The sequence below is a fragment of the Pelodiscus sinensis genome, chromosome 21, assembly GCF_049634645.1.
Source record: "Pelodiscus sinensis isolate JC-2024 chromosome 21, ASM4963464v1, whole genome shotgun sequence".
Lineage (NCBI taxonomy): Eukaryota > Metazoa > Chordata > Testudines > Trionychidae > Pelodiscus > Pelodiscus sinensis.
In genome coordinates, this window is record NC_134731.1 from 5393839 (window position 1) to 5418772 (window position 24934).

At 44.1% G+C, this 24934-nt stretch overlaps 1 protein-coding gene across 2 annotated transcripts in view; it reads left to right on the top strand.

The window, feature by feature from the left end:
- Nucleotides 1–1189: 1189 nt before the first annotated feature.
- Nucleotides 1190–24934, top strand: part of GDPD1 (glycerophosphodiester phosphodiesterase domain containing 1) — a 33922-nt gene continuing 10177 nt past the window's right edge. Inside the window, exons 1-7 of one of the 2 annotated variants that reach the window (XM_075904693.1) lie at nt 1190–1402; nt 12569–12611; nt 18833–18968; nt 19498–19543; nt 20469–20587; nt 21997–22086; nt 24664–24797. In XM_075904693.1, the coding sequence (XP_075760808.1) occupies nt 1267–1402; nt 12569–12611; nt 18833–18968; nt 19498–19543; nt 20469–20587; nt 21997–22086; nt 24664–24797 (704 nt within the window). In that variant the 5' untranslated portion in view covers nt 1190–1266. The remainder of the gene's footprint in view (nt 1403–12568; nt 12612–18832; nt 18969–19497; nt 19544–20468; nt 20588–21996; nt 22087–24663; nt 24798–24934) is intronic. The other variant, XM_075904691.1, reaches the window with a different exon arrangement.

Here is a 24934-nt window from a genome sequence, read left to right on the forward strand (position 1 = left end):
ATTGATAGAGAAACATAATTCCGAGAAGAATTTGCATACATAAACTGAAATTATGTTTAGACTGTTGCTAGAAGAAGAGGAAAATTCAAGGTGGAAAGTAAAACAGCAGGAAACAATGGTATTTATAAAATACCTATTTTACATCAGTTGAACCACCCGCAACTGATTTTACCCTGTGGGGCCCCAACCCCTATTAGGGCTGCACTAAACCCCGTGATGTGCAGATGACTAACATCTTTAATCAAAAAATGCTCTGTTGTCTCTATTTCTGTACAGGTGCTACCTCTTCCATTCCCCAGTAGCATGGGAAGAGCTCAGGGAATGCAAGAACGGCTGCCCTCCACAGAGGCTTAAGGGCTGTGGGGTGAAAAATTATGAAGCTTGACACAAAAGTGTATAGGTTAGGGGGAAGGGTTGATCCCAAGAAATGCTCTGCCTAAACCATTGGAGAAATCAGGAAGGAGTTTGAGGTTCCTTTCAAAGACTGGGGGAGGAAGACTAAAGAAGCAACCCCCCACAATGGAGGCAGACCCCTCACCTATGAGGGATGGGATGGGGAGAGGGAATTCCTTCCATGGTGTCAAGTTCCCTTATGCTGCATGGCAGGGTTTAATCTCAGTCTGGGTAGGGAAAGAAAGGTCTAAGTCAGTGGTCCCTAAGGCCTGCCGGGGCATTTATATACACCTGCCTAGTAACCAAGGCTGGCTGAGCCATTCTTGCACCCCTGGCGGATGCGCGGCCCCTGCCCCCAGGTGCCCGGCAGCCCCGAAAGGTTGGGGACCACTGGTCTAAATCCTCCGCAGAAGGGGAAGTTCATTCTTCCGGCTGGGAGGGAAGTGCCCTCAGGGAAGGGGGTGAACCCCACCTGTGCAATAAAGGGGTGCAAGCTCCAGGGCGAGGATTCATCCACTTCCCGGGGCTGAGGGAGGTGGGGATGGGAGCGAGGTGGGTGGAGCAGGGAAAACTGAGGGGTGAGACCCTGCAGCGGGACTAGCGCGCCCCTTCTTATGGGGGGGGGCTTATTCCGCCTGGGAGTCCCCCCGGGAGCCACAGTTCCCCATAGCGGGCCTGTAGCGCCCATTAGAACTGGGTCAGCTCCGCTGCAGGGAGGCCCCGACAAGCTTCCTGCGCTGCGCTCTTCGTGTCTCCCCCGCTCCCCCCCCCCCCCCCGAGGAAGGGGGCGGGGCCTGGCTGCGGCTGCGCGGGGCGGGCCTAGGCGCGAGCGCGGCTCCCCTCCCGCAGGCCGGCCGGCTCGCTGGCGGCACGATGGCCCTCGCCCTGTGTCTGCTCTCTACGCTGGGCGGCTACCTCCTCACCTCGGCGCTGCTGCTCAAGTGCCCGGGGCTGCTGCACCGGCCCAAGCGGCAGCGCTTCCGTTGCCGCCACATCTCCCACCGCGGCGGTGAGACCCGGGGAAGGGGGCTCCTGAGGAGAGGGGGGGGGGCTGGGAGGATGTTTCCCGCCGCAGCCGTGAGGGGCCGGGGGTCGCCTCCGGTCTCGCGCTTGGAGGGCGCCGTCAAGGGCGCGGAGCCTGAGGCGGGAGGTTGCCCCAGTTCCCGGCTCCGTCCCCTCAGCCCGGTCTCTGCTCTTGTGGGAGCCGATGGAGGAGGAGGGGGGGGGGTCAGTCCCGCTTTCCTTCCCCCGCCGCGCTGCCCTGCAAGGGGCAAGCCGGGCTGCGCCGTGAAGGGCTGGAGGGCCCTGCCCGCTAGCTGCGGTGGGCCGGCTCTGCAGGCGAGCGGCCCCGCTGCGCGCAACCCCGCGGTTCCCGGTCACACTGGGCTCCCTTTCCCTCCCAGCGGCACCCCCGCCTAATGGCCCTTGCTGGCAGCGTGGGGCAGATCTTCCCACCTCCAGCTCAGCCTGGGGGAGCCACCTGCCTTCCCGTGGAAGCTGCCCCACCTTCCACCCCAGACTCAGACCCTGCCCGGGCTCACGCCACGCTGTTCCTAACGGCCCCAGCAGGGAGTCAGGCTTCTGGGTCCTATTGAAATAATGGGAACATTTTCTGAAACCTCGGGGGTTTTTTTTGGGAGGGGGGGGGTTTACACAAAATCTGCATCTCTGGTTAAGTGGTTGGCCTAAGTAACTTTGCCCATGCTGGTGTGTTCTATAGTGTGTCAGTTGCATATAAAATCCAGGCCCTTGTTTTGCCTTCTAGGCAGTGGCACCAATCGGGGACTTTAAAAGATAAGTGTCCTAGTCATATATATCTAGTAGCCCAGTGCCTGAGAGTCTGTAAAGCTGAAATTCTGGCTGTTCCCTCTGGGGGGCGCTGTTGGTGAAATGCTGGCTGTTCCCTCTGGGGGGCGCTGTTGGTGAAATGCTGGCTGTTCCCTCTGGGGGGGCCTGTGCTGCATGGGGAGTGCGGGTCCCAAACGGCCGCTTGCTTCCCTGCGGTGGCCTGGCTGAGCGGTGTGGAAGTCAGCCGAGCGCCACGGCAGGAGGGGAAGAGGGGCGGGGTGGTGACATACATGGCCGGGGGCGGGCCCTGGCCGTGTACATCACCGCCCTGCCCACCTTAGTCTCCCGACGTGGTGCTTGGCTGACTTCGCCACTGCTCGGCCGGGCCGCCATGGGAGAGCCCAAATGGACGCTTGCTCCCGCCGTGGCGGCCCAGCTGAGCTGCTCAGAAGTCAGCCGAGCGCCATGGTGGGAGGCAAAGGGGGGGGCCGAGGTGGTGATGTGTGGCATGACAGCATCTCCAGGCCCTGCCCCCCTGGCTGTGAACTTCACCGCCCCGCCCCCCCCTTCGCCTTCCGCCATGATGCTTGGTTGACTTCTGCGCTGCTCAGCCAGGCTGCTGCGTGAGAGCAAGTGGTGCAAGCGACTGTTTGGGCTCCGTGCCCCCCCATGCAGCACGGGGAGTGTGGAGCCCAAACGGCCATTTGGGCTCTGCAGTCCCCCGAGTGATAGGCAGGAGGGGGAGGAGAAGAGAAAGAGGCACACACACGCACATACCTAGACCTAGACCAGAGACCAGAGGCTCAGGAGAGAAGACCAACGTGGAAGAGAGACCTGAAAATCCCGGCTTATGACGGGCTAGTTGGCTAGTGGATAAGAATGATCTGTTGGGCACTTCTGTGCCAACAACCTTTATCTGAATGAAGGACTGTGTAGTACAACTGGGATTGTAATCCAGATTTCAGGATATTGCAGTAGCTTTTGGTTCGCCTTGTAAGACTGGTACTGTGAGATGTGAGTTGGATGTAGGGGTGTTAAGTAACATTTAATTAGCTAACGGAGTAGTGCGTGGAATTTGATTAGTTGATGGGGGGGGTGTTTGTTACTCCCATTGCGTCTCTGCAGTTTAAATGTAGTAGGAGCCGAGTATGTAGGCAGTCTGGCTCCTACTACATTTAAACTGCAGAGCTACAGTGGGGTTAATTCCCCGGGGGTCGCATGAGCCCAGACTGAGCAGTCATGACTTGTGCTGGCTTAGGGACTGCTGTGCTGCTGCTTTTTAAATGTAGTATGAGATGCCTCACTCTTACTTCATTTAAAAGGCAGAGGTTCAGCAATCGACTGGCGCAAGTCGGGGCTGAAGCCGTTCCAGCTCATGCCTGGTCCCCTGCTGTGCCCCTGCCTTCTCCCTCTCCTGCAGAGATGGTGCTGGGGGAAACCGGGGCTTTTAAGCCGGCTCCCCTCAGCACCGGCTCCTGCCTCTCTTCTCCCTCCTCCCCTGTTGCCTCTGATACAGAGGCAGCGGGGGAGCGAGTAGTTAAGGCATGACTTGGCTAGTTGCTTACATCCCTAGTTGGATGTATAACTTCTTCAGTGTATTGCTTTGGTTATGTTGTCAGGACCTTACTGTGCTACCATTGTGAAATTCAGAAATCAAGCTATCTCTTAGCCTGCCTAATTTTCTATGTACTGAGGTAGCAGATGAAATTAACCCTTCAAAAAAATCTACCACAACTTCAGTTGTAGGTAGAGGAATTTTCTTCTATCCCAGTTTGCAATACCTGCATAGAAATCCTCATCTGTTATTTCTAGATAATCTTCCATTGGTCTAAATTTTGAAATGATCAGTAACTAAATCTGAAAGATCAGTAACTGACCCATCATAATCTATGCTAGAGTCCATGCAAGCAGTGCAGATTGAGTTGCAGCCCCTATTAAAAGCATTACATACCAAACACATTCATTGCAAATAGGCATCCACTTTGTATATTTTTAATTAATGATGAAGTACATTTGCTTGTGGTCATTTGGGGTTTGTACTGAAATTATATGTCAAAAGTCGAGGGAGGGAGAGCCTTCTTATTTCATACATGTTTTTGTAGAGTTCTGTCATCTTGCAACTACCTTCATCCACTAGCTTTGTCATCTGTGGTACTCTTCTGGCCCACATTGATGTTCTCAGAAGTAGAATGTGAAATGAAAATCTCTAGATATGGCCACTTCGACTCTGTGCCAAGTATGCCGGGGAATGAGCATTTGCTTAAACCTCTAGCTATATATTTGACATACTGAGGAAATCAGAAATTTGTCACTAAGGAGAGAGACCTAAACATGTCTGAATACATAATAAACCCAGCCTTTGCACTCCAGAGGAAGATGATTCATTGCAGCAGTTAATTTTCTTGTTTCAGTTCCTCTGTCACAAGTTAATTCATGGAAATTATGTTGCAGAACTAGGACCTTTTTTATTTCAGAGCTCACTTTCACCCAAGCTGCCTTCCACTTTCAAATTCTCAACCAGTTCCTCCTTATTTGTTAAAATCAAAGCCTCATCCACCTCTTCTGCCTGGGTAGGTGGTCTGTAGTAGACCCATAGCATGATATCACCCTTATTTGTAATCCAAGTGTATACATTTTTAATATATAAGGCAACAGCTCCTGCCTGTTTTCCCCACCTATCCTTCCTGAGTAAGATGTATCCTTGTATACCAATATTCCAATCGTGTATATTATCCCACCAGGTTCTGTGATACCAACTATGTCATTGTTGTGTTTGTTTATTAGCACTTCAAGTTCTTCCTGCTCATTAACCATACTCCTTGCATTTGTATATAGGCATCTAAGATTCTGATTTGGTTTTTCCTCCCAGTTCTGCCTTGTCCCTCCTTTTTCTCTACTCTTATAGCCTATGCTCCCTCCCATTTCCGACCCAACTCTCAGGTCCCCATGTTTGTCACTTACCTGTGGGTTTACCTGCCCCCATTAAACCTAGCTTAAAGCCCCCCCTCACTAGGTTAGCTAGTCTGCATCCAAATGAGATGACTTAATCTGAGAGAACACTAAAGGATTTCCTCCTTTCAAAGTCAGAAAGCTTTGGCTTAACCATGAATTTGTAGCCTTTTATATTTCTGAGGTTGGGTGCTTAGCGCAGGAGAAAGTAAGTTTGGAAGGAAGAGAAGGAATTGTTGATCTGATGAGGAACATTAAAACTTACCTGCCATACTTTTAACACATTATGTGGTATTAGCTGTATAATTTACCATTAATCCTTAATTTCTTACATAGTATTGAGAATCAAAATGGTTATGTACCTGAACAATTACTGATGTTACTTAATGATAAACTTAAAAAACAACCAATAGTCTGGTCGCACAGTGTTGGTCATCTGAAAAAGTGGGCTGTGCCCACAAAAGCTCATGATACCATCTGCATGTTTTGTTAGACTTTAAAGTGCTACTAGACTATTGGTTGGGGTTTTTTTTGAAGTGTATCCTGTACAGACTAACTTGGCTACCCCCTGAAGTTTTTGTCACTTAATGAGTGAAATGAATCCTTTAGTTGAAAGACCATAAGGCAAATATTTTTTCAGGGTAAAATTTTAATTGACCCTGGTAAAGGTAACTTTAAAAAAAACAGTGATTTTTGTCAGGGTTAAACTTTTTTCTGAGAATTACTGGTGCAGAGAACCTAGTAACTACATGTGTCCTAAATATCACACAGGGCTTTCTTCTCATTAAACTGTATCTGCCTCCACTAGTAATATGACCTATCAATGTGGTCTTAAATTTCATTTTTACACTCATGAGATGCACACTCTTTTTAATCTTTCTTCTGCTGTCTTAATTCCTGTACTATGTCCTTTACTTCAGCTTTTAAGAACCTTTGTCTTGCTTGTAGAATAGTAATGGAAATGTAGCCATGTTAGTCTGGTGTAGCAGAGGCAAAATACAGGACTATGTAGCACTTTAAAGACTAACAAGATGGTTTATTTTGTGGGCCAGACCCACTTCCTCAGATCAAATAGTGGAAGAAAATAGTCACAACCATATATACCAAAGGATACAATTTAAAAAAAAGGAACACATATGAAAAGGACAAATCAAATTTCAGAACAGAAGGAGGATGGGGGGGGGGGTGAATGTCTGTGGGCTAATAATATTAGAGGTGATAATTGGGGAAGCTATCTTTGTAATGGGTAAGATAACTAAATCCTTTGCTTAGACTCAGATGTAAAGTGTCGAATTTTAGCATGAATGACAGTTCAGAGGATTCCCTTTCAAGTGCAGATTTAAAAGGTCTTTGTAGCAGGATGCAGGTAATTAAGTCCTTGAAACTGTGTCCTTTCTGCTTGAAATGGTCAGAAACTGTTTTTTCTTTGTGATCCTGTCTGATATCTGTTTTGTGGGCATTGATCCTTTAGCGAAGTGTCTGAGATTTGTCCAATGTACATAGCAGACGGACACTTTCGGCACTATTATAAGTCTTGGCATATAAATGTGTCATAAATTAATTAAAACAGGTGATACCAGGAAGATCAAGACAAAAGTTTTAATTTTCTATTTATTTTGACTTTTCTGTGTAGCTTAATCACATGCTTGAAACTTTAGGAGGAATAGTTCCCTCAGCTGACATCTGACTCTTCTCTTGGCTGAGGAAAATCCCTCCTCAATTAAAGTTATTGCTCTCCTGGGGAAATTCTGTGCTCTTATGGGACAGCAGAAAAATGCCTCCCTGCAGAATCCCTTTCCTTTGTTGCAGAAAATGGTTTCTGTGGGAAAGCAAAGAGAAGATACACCAGCGAGTTACTCCCTCACTCCTCCCTGCCAGTCCGCTGGCAGTTTAGACCCATCTGTTGGGGGTGGAGAAAGGGAGGTAAATCATTGAAGGGGGGGATGTGTGGAGAAGGGTGCCTTGGTCAGTGGCCACCAAGGGACATTAGTTCCAGTGTCTGGGGTGGGGATTTGGTGCTGGGGGTGTGGGTCCAGAAGCATGAAGGTTGGGCAGATGGGGAGTAGCTCCCTGTACCATTTGTTGTTGTTTAAGTTTATCCAGTACAGACTAACTACCCCCTGAAGCTCCCTGTACAGTGACACCCCCCACCTGCACACCTGGAACCTCCCCACTGAGTCCCCTCCATATCAGGAGCTCTCCAAATCTCCACCCCACTGAGTCTCACCCTCAGCAATAATAGCATCCAGTGTCTGGATCCCCACCCCATCACCCTCCCCAACCAGTTGCACCCTTTCTCCCCTCCCACCAAGCCTCCTCCTCCTCCCCCACTGAGCCCTAACCACTTTCACCTTCCCTCCCCTCCTTCCAGAGTAAAATTCTCCCTGCACCCAGAATCCCATACTGAACCTCTGCATTGATTTCCCTGCCCCTCCTCCCCTGCACCCAGTCTCCCCACCAGGGTGCCCTTATTCAAATAGCACTACACACAACCCCTGGTACTCTTGAGGTAATTCTCCACTGAACATTTTTAAAAAAATATATTTTTCTGCAAAGCTATGCATTTTAATTATCAAACTAACACACAGCAAGAATATAATCACACTATGTCCATTATTTTGATAATTTATTTCAAAACATTTGTCAGCAAATAATTGAAAATAGTGTGATTATATTGTTATTTTGACAAAATAAGCAGAACTTTGCAGAATTTTGAAATATTGTGCATGGACTATTTTATCTTGTGGTACAGAATATTTCATTTTTAATGCAGAATTCCCTCAGGAGTAAGATATGTTGCCAGGTGTAACTCCTTTTTTCTGATTTTGTTGCTAATGGTTATGTTTCATCCCATTTAGACTTGTAATGTTCTTTTTGCTGACTGTGTAGCCAGATAACTTCAACTGGTACAAACCTTTTCTAGGAATCTGATTGGCAGCAGGCCAGGCACTAAAACTCCAGTTCTCACTCAGCTACCTCCTGTGGCTATTGCATTTTGTGGTCACTCCATTGGCTTTTGAATCTTCAAGCAACTTTGTTTTGGCTGTTCTTTAAATGATTCTTTCTACTCCCCAAAAGCACCATAAGTATGATTGCCTGCTGCCAATCTGTCTCCCCATTATCTGCCATGTGGTTGGCCACAACAGTTATTTAAAGCCTGATTTGTGGACTTCCATGATGCTGTTGAGGATTACCTTGTTTTTTGCCCTTGCTTTCACTTTGCATTTTGGATTTTTGAACTGTTACTACAATGAAGTCAAAGATTAAGATAGTGACAAGGACAGGCAGCTTGAACCTTGTGCGGCTTTGCCTTATCTAAGGCATTGAGTTTTATTGATACAGGTCATGTTTAAATCAAATTAAACATATCCACATGTAAATATCAGAACAAAGTAAGATGTGAAATTTCTGAACAACTAGATCATATTGAAGACTTAGAAAATCTGACCTGTGAGGAAAGGTTAAAAACTTGGCACATTATAGTTCTGGGGAAGGAAGATTGATGGGGAACCTGACAACCATTTTCAGATGTTACAGACTGTTATAAAGGGGACTCATCAATTGTTCTCCCTGTCCACTGAAGATAGGGTAAGTTATAATTGCCTTTATCTTCAGCAAGGGGGATTTAGGTTAGGTATTAGGAGAAACAATCCAACTATAAAGTTAGCTGCACTCTGGAATAGGCTTCCAAGAGTGGTTTTGGAATCCCCATCCCTGGAGGTTTTTAACAGGTGTGGCAAACCTATCATGGATGTCCTAGGCTTATTTGATCCTGCCTCAGTGAAGGAGGCTGGACTTGATGACCTCTTGAGGTCCCTTACAGCTGTACATATCTATGATTATTTGAACTCAGATATGCATTTTATTAAAAGTGATGTAGATGGATAGAGACACGGCCAAGAAATAAAATCAGAAAATAATCAGTTTGGATCATGTCTTTAGTCTCTCATATTCTGTCTAACCATTGTAGTCTTGTTGCCATTAAGGATGCCTCTATAAAGGCAGCGGGGGAGGGGGCCGGAAGGAGCCAGTGCTGCGGGGAGCCATCTTAAAGGCCGGTTCTCTCCCCCCCCCGTCCTTGTCCCCCCCCAGCACTGTCTCTGTGGTGCTGCCTGCCCCCTCTGCTGCCTCTATCATAGGCAACAGGGTGATATAGGAGAGGCTGCTCCAGCTGTATCCCCTGTCTGCAGGGGTGTGTCCCCGTCCCCCCCCGCAGACAGGGGCTGTTGCACCCGGCAGCCCAGGTTGGCCACCAGGAAGAGGGGCTGCTGGACTCAGCGCAAGCCGGAACCAAGCAGTCCGGGCGCGCACTGGTCTGGGACGCTGCGCCTCTGCATTTTAAATTAAGTAAGTGCCCAGCAGCTCTTGCTACATTTAAAATGTAGGGCCGCAGTCCGGGTGGCTCCTGGAGCTCGCACAAGCCAAGACTGCCGAGTCCCAGCTCCTAGAGCTACCACTGCAGAGCGCTCCCTTATCGACTAATCATGTAGTTAATACAAATTGTATCAACTAGACGATTAGCCAGAAAATGGCTATTTAACATTCTGAGTTGCCATTCAACCTGTCAGTCAGAGGTCCCTCAGACAGTAACCTCTGCAGCTAAATTCTGTGAACTAGTGGAAGTGAGTCAGGTCTTATCTAATTCAGAATAAAATCACATCTTTAGATAAACCATTACAACCTTGTGAGGCAGGTCTCATTATGAAATTGTATCATATTCTTTATCAAGTCCCCTCCCCTTCCCCATTTGTTTCAGGTAAGGCGTTGCAGATATTTGCATAAGTGCCTTCTCCAGTAGATATTGCTTCCAGATACTGTAGTTCTTATGTTTCCAAATTTTTTTTTTTTTAGTATTTTATAGCTGTGATCCTTGATTAAAAGTAAGTGTCTGCATGCTTGATCAATTTCAAAATTTTGTTCAGAATTAGGGAAGTGTGATCTTAATCTTGCAAATCTCTTTTTATCTTACTCAGATTCAGAGTAAAATAGATTTATGTATCTATTCCCAGCTGAAATTCGTGTCCTTTTTACTACCCCCATTTCAGGCTTCTCTATCTTAGCAAAAATCCTTTTCAATTCTAATTAAGCTTCTATTTATTTTAGTTCTATTTAATTCAGAAAGTATCCTAAATGTGAAGATAAAGGCTTCTATTGTCTAAAAATTCCAGCTTTGAATCAAATATGAATTTTTGGCAGGTAGAATTCAATTTGTCAATAGACAGTAAAATTACTATGGTAATTCAGGGCGTTTTGTGACTGTTTTCTGTCTATTTAGATCAAAAACTGCATGAGGCAGGAATGTAATCTTCCTGTGTTTTGTACAGTCCAAACATTCTGTCTGCATCTAACAAATAATAGCATGAAAATGGCCAGGCCCTCTTTAAAATTTGTTATATTTTTCTCTTCTACAATGGTTTGTGTGTCAGATGAGATAAGACATAATTTTTAAAATATCTGTGGTCTGTCATATCCGGTAGACAAGCAGTTTTCAAACTTTTTCACGGTATGAACTGCATCTTTAGAGTGCATCACATGGGGCACCTTCCATCCTGTTTACAGTAACATATTACAATGCGGCGACTACAGCAACTAGTTAAATGGAAAAGTAATAAGAATATTTTTGTTTGTTTTTAATTTACCTTTGTTTAGTGTAATGTTCACTTTTTTTAGTGTTCCCCTTATGTCCCAGTCCCTGAAATAGATCTCCAGTGTATTGTTCTGTTATATCATCAAACTCATTCTCATGAATGAAGCTACTCAAGACAAAATTCTCCAGTAGCAGGGTGTTACCCTATTGGCCTGATACTTCTTGGATGATGATGATTGTTCAACTCTTTCTAAAGAGTGCAGTTTGCACCATCCCTGTTTGGAAGCTGAAATTATCTTCTCCAGAGCACATACTCTCCCCCTTTGAAAGGGCCTTATGATAACCTTAAACCCTGCAGCTGGGTCTTGTGTTAGCATATTCAATAAATTTAGCAGTGTTGTATTTTAATCTGCAGAATTTATCAAACAGGCTTCGTTATTCTTAGCTCTAGTAGTGGGAGTCAACCCAAGTCTCTTGATAGATTTCACTCCAAGTGCTCTTGTTTGAAGCAGATTTGTTTTATGGTAGGTGTCTTATTGTAGATAATTGAGTGTCATTTAATTTGTGCTTATTGACATATCACTTTAATGCTATTTGAAAAATAATCTGAAGTGTGTAGCATTCTAAATGCCTTGTTTGTGATTTGTAGATAGAGGATAAAGTGCAGTCTTGGAGGTTCTGCAAAACAGTCTTCAGTTGCTTTTTTTGATAAAAAGTTACAGCTTCAGGGCAGAGCGCCGTGTCTTGGGAGTAGCAGTCTTTGTGAGCCACACTGCTGTATTCTGCACTCTGTATATTAAATACAGTAAAACTCTGATGGTCCGGCATCTGATGGTCCGGCACTCCTGATGGTCCGGCACCATCAGGAACCTGGAAGTGCTCCGGGCAGCCGGACCATTGGAGCTGCTCTTCCCCCAGCTTCCCCGATTCAGCCGTTGCTAAAACTGACCAGCGGCTGAATCAGGGAAGCCCGAGGCAGAGCTGCTCTGCCCCTGGCTTCCTGGAGTCAGCTGCTGGTCAGTTTCAGCAGCAGCTGACTTGGGTACACCTGGGGTAGAGCAGCTGGAGTGCTGCCAGATTGGTCCAGTAGCGCTGCTCCTCGGCGATATGGGACCAACCCGGCAGCCCCCCAGCTGCTCTGCCCCAGGCGTCCCCAAGAGCAGCTGGGGTGCTGCCGGGTTGGTCTCGCCGCGCCAAGGATTGGCGCTACCGGACCAACCTGGCAGCACTCCAGCTGCTCTGCTGCAGGCGTCCCCGATTCAGCCGCTGCTGAAACTGACCAGCAGCGGCTGAATCGGGGATGCCTGGAGCAGAGCCAGACTATCAGAAGGGGGGGCTATGAAGGGTCTGGGGTGGCATCCCTCCCACCCCAGACCCCTCATAGTATCCCCTTCCGATAGCCCGGCATATCTGATAATCCGGCCCCCCCGGGTCCTAAAGGTGCCGGATTATCGGAAGTTTACTGTAGTCTGCCCTGTTTCATGCCAGCTATGTGGGGATTTCAGGAAAGTCTGGGTCTCCGAATTATAAAATACTTATTGCACTTCAGTGTTTTGTGTTCAAGATGCTCATCGAATGCAAAGATTTACAATTCTAGAGATAAGGTTTAGCTCCATTTTACAGACTGGAAAGCTGAAGCATAAACAGATGATGTGACTTGCCTAAGATGATATGAGTCAGTATGAGCTAGGAGTAGAACTCCAGAAACCTGTCTCTAGAGCTGAAGATTCCTGGTTCATTCCTTCAGACCACGTTCTCTCATAATGCTGACATTGTTATCCTGTGTTCATTGGTATATTTTTCTTTAGGGTATAGTAAAAAGCTATTTTATTTTTCTTGATGTTTTCACAGGTGCTGGAGAAAATCTGGAAAACACAATGGCAGCTTTTCAACAGTAAGTGCAAAAGGAGACGATATGCAGAATAGTCATATTTTAATAATTGTATCTGTATTGAGAGGCATTAAAGCAGCAGTTCTCAAACCGCAGCCACCCAAAGATGTGCAATTGATTTAAACATTTTCATGTACTCCCAAGGGTCCCCATTCCACTCTTTCCCCTACAGCCCCACCCCACCTCTTCCTGCCCATTTTCTTTCCCACTCCTCCCCATTCCCTATCAGTTCCCCAGTGTGCAGGAGGGAGGGAGGAAGGGAGAGGAGTTGACCAGTAAGGCTAGCAGCTCGAGATATTCTACTCCTTTCCCCCAACTGACTCTGCTCTTCCCCCTCCCTCCCAGCACCTCATGTGCACGGTCTGTGGAACAGATGTTCCACAGGAAGCATGGGAAGGAATTAATCAGCAAGGCTAGCAGGCTTTGTGGAGTAACATCATGGATCACCAGGAGTCCGAAGACCCCAGTTTGAGAAACGCTGCATTAAATAATTGTATTTGGTACATTTAAGGTTGTGGCACATATGGCTGTTTAAGGTACAATATTCCATTTCTGTAATAATAATTCTTTACATTTATGTAATTAACCTCTGTTGTCCAGTGCACACAGTAAGTATATCCTCAGTTACAGGTGGGGAAACCGAGGCACCAATGTTGTAACTTTTTCCGTGATCATGTTAAGACCATGACAATTGGGAACAGAACCCAGGAGAGCTGATTACTATTTCCCTCTTCAAGCTATGAAAATATACAGGATGTTATTTGTAATACTGCCTTTGGAATCCACATCTTTAGCTGAATAAGATTTGTGTTATGAAGATGATAGTACTGACCTCAGTATATTTGAAAAACAGAGTAGCTTGCTGTCAGTTCTTGGCGCTGCATTTAGGCTGCCATATGGAGATTTATTGTGGTCTTTCAATAGTTTGCAAAGCTTTTTACATAGTTCATATGTTGCTGAGGTCTTTGGGAGAGATTTACAGAAGAGTGCAAAGGGAGGAGACCCAGATGGGTTAAGGGATTCTACTCATGGCATTGTCTGGTGACTTCTGTATTGCAATGGATAGTGTATGGGTGAAAGAGGAAATATCAAACCAGACGGGTTTCTTTTTCCTTGGCTTAAAAAATTAAACACAGCAAATTAGTAAAATTCTGCATCTGTATCTGCGTGGAACTGATAATAGATTTCTTGTTTTAAGGCTTCCATTATTTTCAATAGCTTCTTAAAGCTCTTTTCTCTCTCTCCCTTTTATAACTGCACCTTTTAACTTATTCACCATACTGTATCTTTACACATTTGCTTTCTGTAATTTTTATCATTTGTGTTACTTCTCGGATATAATTTGAAAGACACTAGTATATTGCAAATGACAGTGCACATCCATATGCTAATTAAGACTCAGGACTGCAATTCAGAAGACTGTTTCTTTGTTCAATTCTTTTGTCAAGAAACCTGGAGCACGTTACTTCTTTTGCTATACTTCAGTTTCTTCGTTGTGAAAGGGAAGAATAATCCGTTTTTGCCCAAGTGTCAAGGCTTAAATTGTTAATGTCAGCAAACTGCTTTGAGGTCACTGATGGGAAGGTTCATTAGAAGTGCACGTTATATTTTTTTTTCATATCTGCTGAGTACCTGTCTTGTGTGAAAGTCTCTTACCTTTGGGTTTTTAAATTGAGTTGATATTGGGAAATCTTTTCTAAAGCCCCTCTACCTACAGGCTTTGAAAATGGTGCATTGCAAGAAAGTTTTCAGCAGTATTCCAAAAAGAAACAAATCCAACTTTCCTCACATTCACCTAATAGTTGGGAAGCAAAACGCCTTTTTTACTTGACTTGTATTTAACAGCCTCATCACACTTAGTACATTTTCTTCCAGAATATACTCAGTGCCAGTGTTCCTAACCAAACAACACTATTGAAGAACTCTACAGGACTTCTAATCTCCATGGCAGCTTAGCATAGTGGGTGTTTTTTAATTTAAAAAAAAAAAAACTTTTTTTTTTTCTTCAAGTCTGTCTACATATTTTCCTCAAAGGAAGCTGTTACCATTTTTCAGCTTTCACTTAAAATCTATGTAGCACACTACATAAACAGAATAATCAAAATGACAGATTTAAGACAGTTTTCTTAACTTAAATACAACAAGCTGGGAAAAAATCTTCCATGTTTTCTCATCTGCATTTTAGTATATTTATATATTAGTACTGAGTGTTGCATAATTTTTACCTGGAAAACTTGATTTTATTCCTACAGTGCTCAGAAGTATATAGGGAGATGGTTCCTGCCCTAAGGAGCATAATAAGAGTAAAACCGCACTTTGAGTAGGGCTGTCAAAGTGTAGTCAACTAAACGATTAATCAATAAGCCTGGGTTTATCGGTTAATCCTATTGACTATATACATGCCCTCCCCCGTCCCCCCCATGCATCTGAAACAGAGGCAGTGGGGGGGGAGGTGAGAGCCAGTTTTTAAGCTGGCTCCCCACAAGCACCAGATCTTGCAGAGCTTGCCTGCCCTCCTCCCCCCACTCCCGCATTGCTACCTCTGATAGAGAGGCAACAGTGTGGGGAGGGGAAGGGGGGGGGGAACAGCTCTGTGGTAGTTAATACACACAGGAAACTGGCTTGAAAGCTGGCTTCCCACATGGACCAGCTCCCGCCTGCCCCTTCACCCTTCAAAGTGTGAAGGGTGAGGTGGACAGGCAGGAGCCAGTACACATGGGAAGCCTCAAGCCAGCTGTCTGCATGTGCCAGCTCCCCAGAGCTGCCTGCCCCCCATGTGCACTAGCTCCATGGAGTCGCCTCTCCTCCCCCCTCATCCAGCGGGATGGGGGGGAGGAGAGCAAGGGAGGCTGTTCCATGGAATGCCATCCACAGCCTCTGTCCACAGGGAGCTAAAATAAACGTCTAACTGCTAAAATTTTATACAGTTACACAATTATTCAATTAATCAACATCTAACATCCCTAACTTTGAGATATTGTGTTCATTACTGTCTTTATAGCTTGCCAGATTCATTGTTAATTTCAGTTAGACTGTAAACTCTACAAGCCAAAGACCACATTTTTCTTATATGTAATTGAAAATAGCTAATATACTTGTGGGTGCTATAAAATACACATGAACACAACTGATGTTAGGTTTTAAATTATTTTTAATTGTGGTGTGAAATAAAAAAAATCTTAATTACTTGTAATTGTTTGGGGCTTTTAGAAAACAAACACCCTGTATTTGTGAAGGTATCTGTTAAACCTAAAAAAAATTTAGCATGGTCAGGGTTTTATCATTAGCTTGTGAATGAATATCTTTGACATCTTAAGTACTGAAGTGTCCAACGGTACCAGAATACTGTCCAACTGTACCAGCATACTTTGTATTTTTGACTCAGGGGAATGCCTTGTTTTTTGTAGGGCAGTGTGTGTGAGAAGTTCTGACTGTACTGTAGAGCAGACTGCCATTAGTCACAGGCTGGCAAACACTCCTATCATTAACAATAGGATTTCTTGTTCTCCTGCTTCCATTCAGCAATAGTTCTGTATTTTTAAGCAATAGTATCATTTGATAAGTTAATGGTAGTATATGATGTTGGACTGTCATTCATGAATTTGGCCGCTGTCCTATAATATAGCTAGAAATACTGGTTTTTCCCAGGGACCCAGTTACTTGAAACCAGGCTGAATATCAGAGTATTCTTGATATTGAATTTTCTTCTCCTCTTCTCAGGCTTAAACATTGATACTAAATGTTATCTAATATGACACATTCCTAGTTCTTGATCATCCCAGAAATCATGTTAAGCAGCTATATAGCAATATGCTACAAAGTTTGTTCTATAGTGTTGCACATATGCTATGCTCGAATAATAAAAGGTCTAATTGTAGTCTCCCATTGATTTGAATAAACGTTGGATCTGGCTGAAAATGCTGAAATCCAAAATACACCAGTAAATGTTTAAGATTCATTGTCGAAAAGCTAAGAAAAATATTCTACTGTTTTAACCAAACAGCTTTCAAACTTTTGCTTGTATTTCTTAGCCAACTGTAACTTAATTGATACATGTAGATTTCTTGTTGGAGACTGCAGCCCGTTTGGAGTCTCTTTTTTGCATTTTTATCCAGCAGTTTAAAAAAAAATACTTCTCAGTTTTACCTACGGATGTTAGAATGCATGTAAGTGAGTAACCATATGTCAGGGCTGTTCCCCACTCAGGCATTCTGAATGCAGAAGATGGGGGCCCACAGAAGACCTTCAATACTTTGCCTCTACCGGCTCTGCTTGCAAAAATCTCCCCAGAGTCGCTGATGCTCTGGCTCTGGAAGATAGGCTGCCACCATCAAGTGATTTTAAGGAACCCTGAAAAACCAGGAAAGAACACTTGAATTCCTTCCTCGGGGTACCCCAATCTCTTCTGCCACAAGAGAGCGTGAAAAAAGGAACAAAAGAAAACACCGAAAACAAACCGTGTATTTGATAGCTGACCTCTTAGGCTAGGCTAGGCTAGGCTAGGCTAGGCTAGGCTAGGCTAGGCTAGGCTAGGCTAGGCTAGGCTGACACACACACACACACACACACACACACACACACACACACACACACACACACACACCCCCCCCCCCCCCCGAAGAATCACATCATCACCTTAAAGATGATTTTATTAACAAAAAGATATCCTTAAAGTATATTTGGTTGTTAGATGTCATAGAGACGCTGAGAGAAACAAATTAAAACACAGATAACGTCGTATCTCTGGGTACAGCAGTTACACATGGGCCCCCGGGAGCTGGTGTGTGCTAGGAGCCGGCTTTTAACTCGGCTACCCGGGTGTACCAGCTCTCACCTGCCACCCTACACTGCTGACTTTGATACAGAGGCAGCAGAGAGGGGACACCATCTGGGTCCCCAGAAGTGGAGCAGGAACCTAGCTGTAACCATGAACATTAACCGATAAGCCCAAGCTTATTGGATAACCATTTACATGGTTAAACTTTCACATCCCTAGTTTTATCTGCATTGTATTGAGAGTGCATAGAAGTTTTGATACCAGAATGATCATTTAAGCAGTTGAATGGAAGAGCTGTGGCTAAGTCCTCTGCACTTCTCTGAAAATTTAAACCTGGATTTTTGCCAGTGATTGGTTTAAATTATTTAGTGAGGTGGAGAATGCTCAGGTAGGAGGTTAGAATGGTTACTTAAGAGATGAAAAATGAGGACAATAAAGGGTGTGTGAGAGAAAGAGAGAGAGAAACAACGCAACGCAACTTGCTCAGCAAGAAACAGGTTAGAATCCTTATTGTGTCAATATCCCTAGAAATTTAAAATCCTTGAAGCATTACATAATGTGTGTACTTTTCACTACTTGTTGATGGTGATAAAATGAGGTCATATCTTCTAAGTAAGTGATATTTATAGCTGTAAAAGTCAGTGATTGACTCTTTACAAACTGGCTTCAGAGGTAACTTATAGGAATGCAGAGGAAATTTAATCTCTTGGGATTTGCCTCTCAGTAAAACTATCAAATGTGCCACTCACATGGGCTTCTCAAGTGGTAACAGCTTTTGTTCAGTACAACCTGAGCTACATTTTGGCCAATATCCAAAAGGTGCAAGACTGCATATCCTTTTGCTAAGTCCTTGAGCCATCCAGTCTCTGCTAACTTAAATCACACAAGTTCTTTAAAAAGAAAAGAATCATAGTACTTAAGTGTTTAGTATTTCTGTAGTTGTCTCGTATGTTGTTTGTCATTTAAGAAAAAAACTAACACTTTTTAAAATCTTTAAAAGCAAATCCTTGGCAGTTCAAATGATTTGTCATTAAAATTAAATGTATAATTTTCCTAACAGTAAAAATGCTGAGACTAGAAAATGACAGATGCCAAAGTTATTAAGCTTTGGCCACAGGGAATGAAGTGCCATGTCACCCTTAAAGTTGGTCTTTCTGGCTTGAGAGAGCTTAGCAGGACAGTGTGTTGTAGTGTAAGTACAATGGGGAAAAATATGCATGGAGTCAGGTGCCTCCAAGTTCAAATCCTAGTCTTTTGACATTGGTCTTGTGTAAATTGTTAACTTTTCTGTTCCTCAGTTTCAGATTATATATATATATGCAAATAATTTCAAGTCTCCTGGTTTCACCAGGACCAAGTTCACTGGATAAAAGTTTGTGTATTTATAAATTACTTGCGCATCCCACAAAGTACTTGTGGTTCAAGACTGCTTTCTGGTTTGCTGCAGTGCAGTTAATGTGGGGACCGATATGTTGGAGCTAGACTGTCATCTGACGAAAGATGAACAAGTAGTGGTATCACATGATGAGAACCTGAAGAGAGCAACTGGAGCAGATGTCAGTATATCTGACCTCAAGTACTCGGTAAGTTTTAAGAAAATTTAAAAAAACCCAACCCTAATTATTATTAAAGGCAACAGATACATATTGCTTTAATACATCAAGCTGGGGAAGGAAAAGAAGCAAAGGACACCACACTTGTGTTTTCCAAAATGTGTGTCTTCTTTGTAGAACATCCCTCATAGTAATATCTAAGTACTGACCTCTCTTTAAAAACACATCTCTTGCAGAACTGTCATTTTTCAATAACATTTTACTAGAATTAACGAAGTCTTAGATAATTTCAAAATCATTCTTTGGTTTATGCACTTGCTTACAAAGGCAGCTCTAAGAATAGTCATTCTCTTTGTGCAAACAATGCTCAAAGCCATTTTTAATACCAGCTAAAGAGTCAAGGAGACTTTACAAATATATTATACAAAACGTTAATTATCGTGAAAAAATAACTATTTTTATTTGTCTTGATATGTCTTATGCTCCTCATGTTTCAAGAAAAAACAATTTATTGTTTTTGTGTGTTTGTTAATGTTCAATTTTTCTGTATTTTTTAAAGGATCTCCCACCATATCTCTGCAAATTGGATGTCACATTTCAGAAAGGTAATGTTTGTTTCTTTCTAGGTAAACCTATCATTTTAAATTGTAACAGCATTTACAATATTTTTCCATGCGGTAATGGTGGCATAGTTCTTATTCTGACAAATGGGTTGAAAGATTGTTTTAATCATCTGCCTTGATTTAAAAAAAAAATAAGTTGTTTTAGAGTGTCGGAGGGGGCTCCAGCTTTCGGGTGATCAAGGCTAGGGTTGGGATGTTTACCAGTTAACCTGCCCTTGCTGGTGAACTCTGGCACCTGGCCGGGGCAGCCCCGGTCACAGAGGGACCAGCAGGCCAGGCAGCAGGACCCCATGGCCATGATTAAGCTGGGCAGCAGGCCCCAAGTTAAAACAGTTGATGGATTAAGCACTATTATTCAACCGGTTAACCATTTTAAAATTAGGGCAGGAGGGGCTTACCTTGAGCGGCTTCTGGTCAGTGGTGCAGTGGGGCCACTAAGGCAGCTTTCTCTCCCTCCTGGCACTGCAGACCATGCTGTACCCCAGAAGCAGCCAGCAACAGGTTCCCAGCTAATGGGAATGCAGGGTTGGTGCTTGGGTCAGGGCAGTGTGCAGTGCTCTCTTCCCCCTAAGAGCCAATCCTGTTGCTGGCTGCTTTTGGGGCACAGCGCAATCTGTAGTGCCAGGACAGGCAGGTAGATGCTGTCACACCCTCACTGGTCATCTGATCATCCTGCAGTGATGAAACCCAGTGCCTGACATTCCATGACCCCGTACTGGGTTATGACCCATAGTTTGAAAACCACTGACCTAGATAGCTGCAGTATTTTCTTTCTCAGTGGAATAAGTATTGTGGCTTTTCAGAACTATTTTTCTTGTAGCCTTTTGATCATAAGGTTGAGTGTTCTTTTGTCTGCAAAATACTGAGGCACATCACAATGGTGACACAAGTCCATTTGCTTTTCTAGAATGCCACTGTGAGGGTGAAGACAATCGCATTCCACTGCTGAAGGAGGTGTTTGAAGCATTTCCGACCACGCCAGTCAATATTGACATTAAAGTGAATAATGATGTGCTGATTAAAAAGGTGCATTACACATTATCTTCTGCCTAAAACTATAGTAACTTGAATTTCAATTGAATCAATTTGTGCAAAGGTCATATCTATCTTGTATTTGGATAAGAAACAGGAAATAGAGCTGATGATGCAGTAGAAGATGGGATTACCCTGAGTCAGGATTGAACTTGTGCCTCAGTATGTTCTTTAAAATAAAATGCAAAACACAAAACTCCTGACAGTTATGAATACTGGCACCTAGATTCTGTATAAGGGTGTAAGTGACTAGTCGACTAGGAACTCAACTAGTTGCTCCCTCTGTTTGCTGCCTTTATCAGAGAGAGGCAGCAAAGGGGATGGAGGAGAAGCAAGAGCCAGTGGTGAGGGGAGCCAGCTTACAAGCTGGTTCCCCCCAGTACCGTCTCCGCGAAGGGCAGGGGCAGCAGTGGGGAAACGGCATGAGCAGGGATTGAAACCGATCCGCTTGCGCTGGTCCCGACTGCTGCTCCTGTCCCTTTTGAAATGTCCAAAGGAAGAGGCACAAAGGGGAACCCGCACCAGCAGGAACTGCTTTGGTCCCTGCTGGCACAGGTTCCCTCTGCCTCTCTCCCTTTGAAATGTACAGGAGCCATGGGCGACAGCTCTTATTCATTTCAAAGGGAAAGAAGCAACAGGATGGTGAGCCTCGCCCCCCCCCCCCTTTGTTAAAATTCCGTCAACTACTCGATTAGCTGATTAATTGAAATTTAACATCCCTAGTACTAGTATTCTAGTACTGTATGCTCTTTAGGTAATGATAACATAGTACTGCAAAGAAGAGCGAAACCCCTGAAATGGCTGGCTGGTAAAGCCCTCTTGGTGTTTAAACAGCACACGCTTTACCAGGGTATCTTCACTGTGTCTTTATTACTTTTTGCGTTGTGCTCTAGGTGCAACACAAAGTAGCAGCTAATGAAAGGTGCCTTCCTCCTGTTCCCTGGCTCAGCTTTTTATACTGTGTGCGTTCTCTGAGATATCCAGCTCCTGAGTGAATTACTTCATTAGCTCATCAGATTTCCTACTGTTGCAGGGAATCCTCACTACCCTTCCAGACCCAAGCAGACAACCTAATGCCTTCCTACTGTAACTACACCCCATGTCCCTGTCCTAAGTGACCAGGGTGCGGTTTCCCCAAAGGAGCTCTATTTATAGTCACTAACACCATGCTGCAGTATTCTTTATCTCTTGTCCTGAAATGTTGTCCTGAACAGCTGCTGCATCCCATCCTAGAAGTGACTGTGTTAAAGTGTGGGGGAGAATATGAAGAGCTGGGTTTTTTTCTGAAGGAGCTCTTTGCAGTACATTGAGCTCCACATACATTTATTCTATATCACTTATCTCAGATGGGTGGTTTCATTGACTAACTGTCTGGATTCTGCTTTTATGATGATCGATTGCAGGTTTCAGAATTGGTGAGCCAGTACAAACGAGAACATTTGACAGTGTGGGGCAATGTCAATTATGAGATTGTGAAGAAGTGTCATAAAGAGGTAAGCACCAGGAAATAACTATGCCCTAGTTAAGGATCAGTCTCTCCACTCAGTCTGTCAATGTATGGTGATTAATTTATACAATATTTTTCTGTAAATGCTGAGTATTTAGCTATTTAACCAGGTTTTTCACCTGTACTCAGAACTGTAGTACCAATGTGGTATTAAATCTTCCACACATTAAAATATAAATTTGGCATTTTCTTTTTTGTTCTAACTTTTTAAAATAATTACTTGATAATTTTTGTACATGAGAGTTTTTAATTGATGCTTGAGAACGAGACCCACACATTTGTCCTCCGAATCTTTCTCTGTCCTCTTTCCTGGCTTCTGCAGTCTTTCCCTATCAAGCTCAAAGAGCTGCTTCTTGCTTTGAAGTCTCTCTGCTTCTCTAGCTCTTCCACTTCCCATCCTACTCTGAAGATCCTACTAAAGTTCTCTCTTCACTCTATGCTCTCATGTTACTCTTTAATTTGTGCTGCTGGTCTCACCAATGGCCTTCAGCTCAGGTGTACCAAGGACTCACACCCTTCTTCAGTTTTTGTCGAACACTCACCTGCTCTGTGATAAAACATTTAAGCAATAAGGCCTACCCACAACTGTATCTATTCTGTTCTTGGTCTTATGCCTTTAGACTGTAACCTGTTTGTGGGAGGGACTTTTAGGCCAGGTCCATACTTGGAGGGAAGGTCAGCTTTAGGTACACAATTCCAGCTATGTAAAAAATAGGGATGTTAAAATGCACTTATTTTTGTAAATATGTAACCAGTTACATGTTTACATGTTGGGAAAGGGTAGGCAGGAGCTGGTGCTCACAGGGAGCTAGCTTTTAAGCCAGCTCCCTGCATGTACCGACTCCCGCCTGCCCCCCACCCTCACCCCATGCTGCTGCCTCAGCAGAGGCAGCAGCGCAGTGGGAGAGGCAGCTCTGTGGGAGCAGTAGGGTTGGGGACTGCATTTAACCATGAGGTTAACTGATGAGTCTGGGCTCATCAGTTACATGGGTACATGTGCACATCCCTAGTAAAAACATAGCTAGAGTCAATGTACCTTTAAGCCAAGTCTTGATGCCATACTCTGTCAACTTCCCTTACTCCTCACACCCTCAGCATTCAATTTTAGCCGGTCTTTACTAGACCCTCTAAATCGAATGCCAGAAGATCGACTGCCACAGTGTCAATCTTCCCACAAGTGGTGACCTGGCCTTAGGCTTGATCTACAATGTCTTTGCACCAATTTAACTGCTTTGATTGGGGGGTGTATTTTTTTCTGCTGAAGTAGTTAAATTTGGACAACTACCCTGTTGTGGTGCAGTTAGGGTTTGTCTGTATGCTCAGTACATGGCAAGCTGGGGTGTTGGGCACTAATTATCCATGCAAATCCTGATGATGTGTCCTAATAGTTCTCTAGTGTGCTTAAATCTACTTGCATTTCAATGTGGGTTGGCTCATATTGCACTACAGAACCTCCAGCATGTGTCAGGAGGATCCACAGTGACACTTAGTGTGCAGCAGGCTAAGGAGGGTGTAATTTGAACCCCAGCTTGTCAGCACTAAATTTTCATATAGACAGTCCCTTATACTCATCTAAAGGAGCCTTAAACCGATACAGCATATTCCTCTTCCTGTACAGGAATAAGCTATATCAGTTAAAGCACTTTTAATACTGGTATGGTTTTGTCTGAAAGGTGAGAATTGTACCACTTTATAGTTAAAGCAGTGGAACTTTTGTGTGTAGATGAGCTCTGGCTTGTTTGGTTTTTAGCAAGATATATCCACTGCCAAATAGTATTGCATATATCTATTATACAGGATCAGTAATACTGTAGGAAAACAAAATTAGTGAGGTGAGCAGGGAAATTCAGCCATGGCGTGGATTGTGGGGAAGGAGTAAGGACTAGTACCAACTTTCTCAGGTCTGTCCTCTGAATCCTGCTGTCTCTTGAGTTCCTCAGTCTTTATTTTCTGGTTGTCTTTGTTTCCCAGTCATAGCAGAGCCAGATAGCTAGCATGGCAGCTGGTTTCCCTTATTTGCATTAATTTTTCCCAGACGGGTGGCTACCTTGAATTCAGTCAGAACCACACTCCATTGGGTACCCAGAGATGCCTGGATTTTTCCCTTCTGTTTTTCTGGGACAATGCTCTGCTCATCTGTTCTATGAAACTGGATAGTGCCCTTCTGTGCATGAGTAGTTCAGATGGTAATGGAACTGTGAAAGACCGGAGATACTTAGTGCATGAGCACGATCCTGGTTTTCCTTAAGAATTTTACCAGATTACAGAAATTGGATGCAGACCACAGGCAATGACTGGCTGTCTTGAAACCCTCCCCTTCATCAAGCTTGGTTTAGCAGCAGTAGAGTGCTAGAACTTCTGATTGCTTGGAACTTTAGCTGGGACTGCAAAAATCAAGAGCAGACACAGCCAGCTTAGACAGTTGGCAACTCTGTCAGATGTTTTATGTTTTTAAGCATAAATGTTGCACTTTAGAACACACAGATTCACTGAAGATTGCTGAAGCTTTTGTACTAAAACAATCTGATAAATAACTTGCATTATTTTTCTACTGTCTTTACAGAATGCTGATATTCCTATCCTTTTCTGTTTGCAACGGGTCCTGCTGCTTGTTGGCTTATTTTACACTGGTCTGCTGCCATTCATTCCCATCAGGGAGGAATTCTTAGAAATTCCGATGCCTTCAATCATCCTGAAGTAAGTGATGTACATGCTCATCAGGGTATCCTAACAGTGAGATAACTCCAAGGCAATAAAATGGCTATGCAATCTTGGACACTGATCTAGTTAAATTTCTGAAGCTATATAGGGTCAGTTTGGGACAATACTTTTTC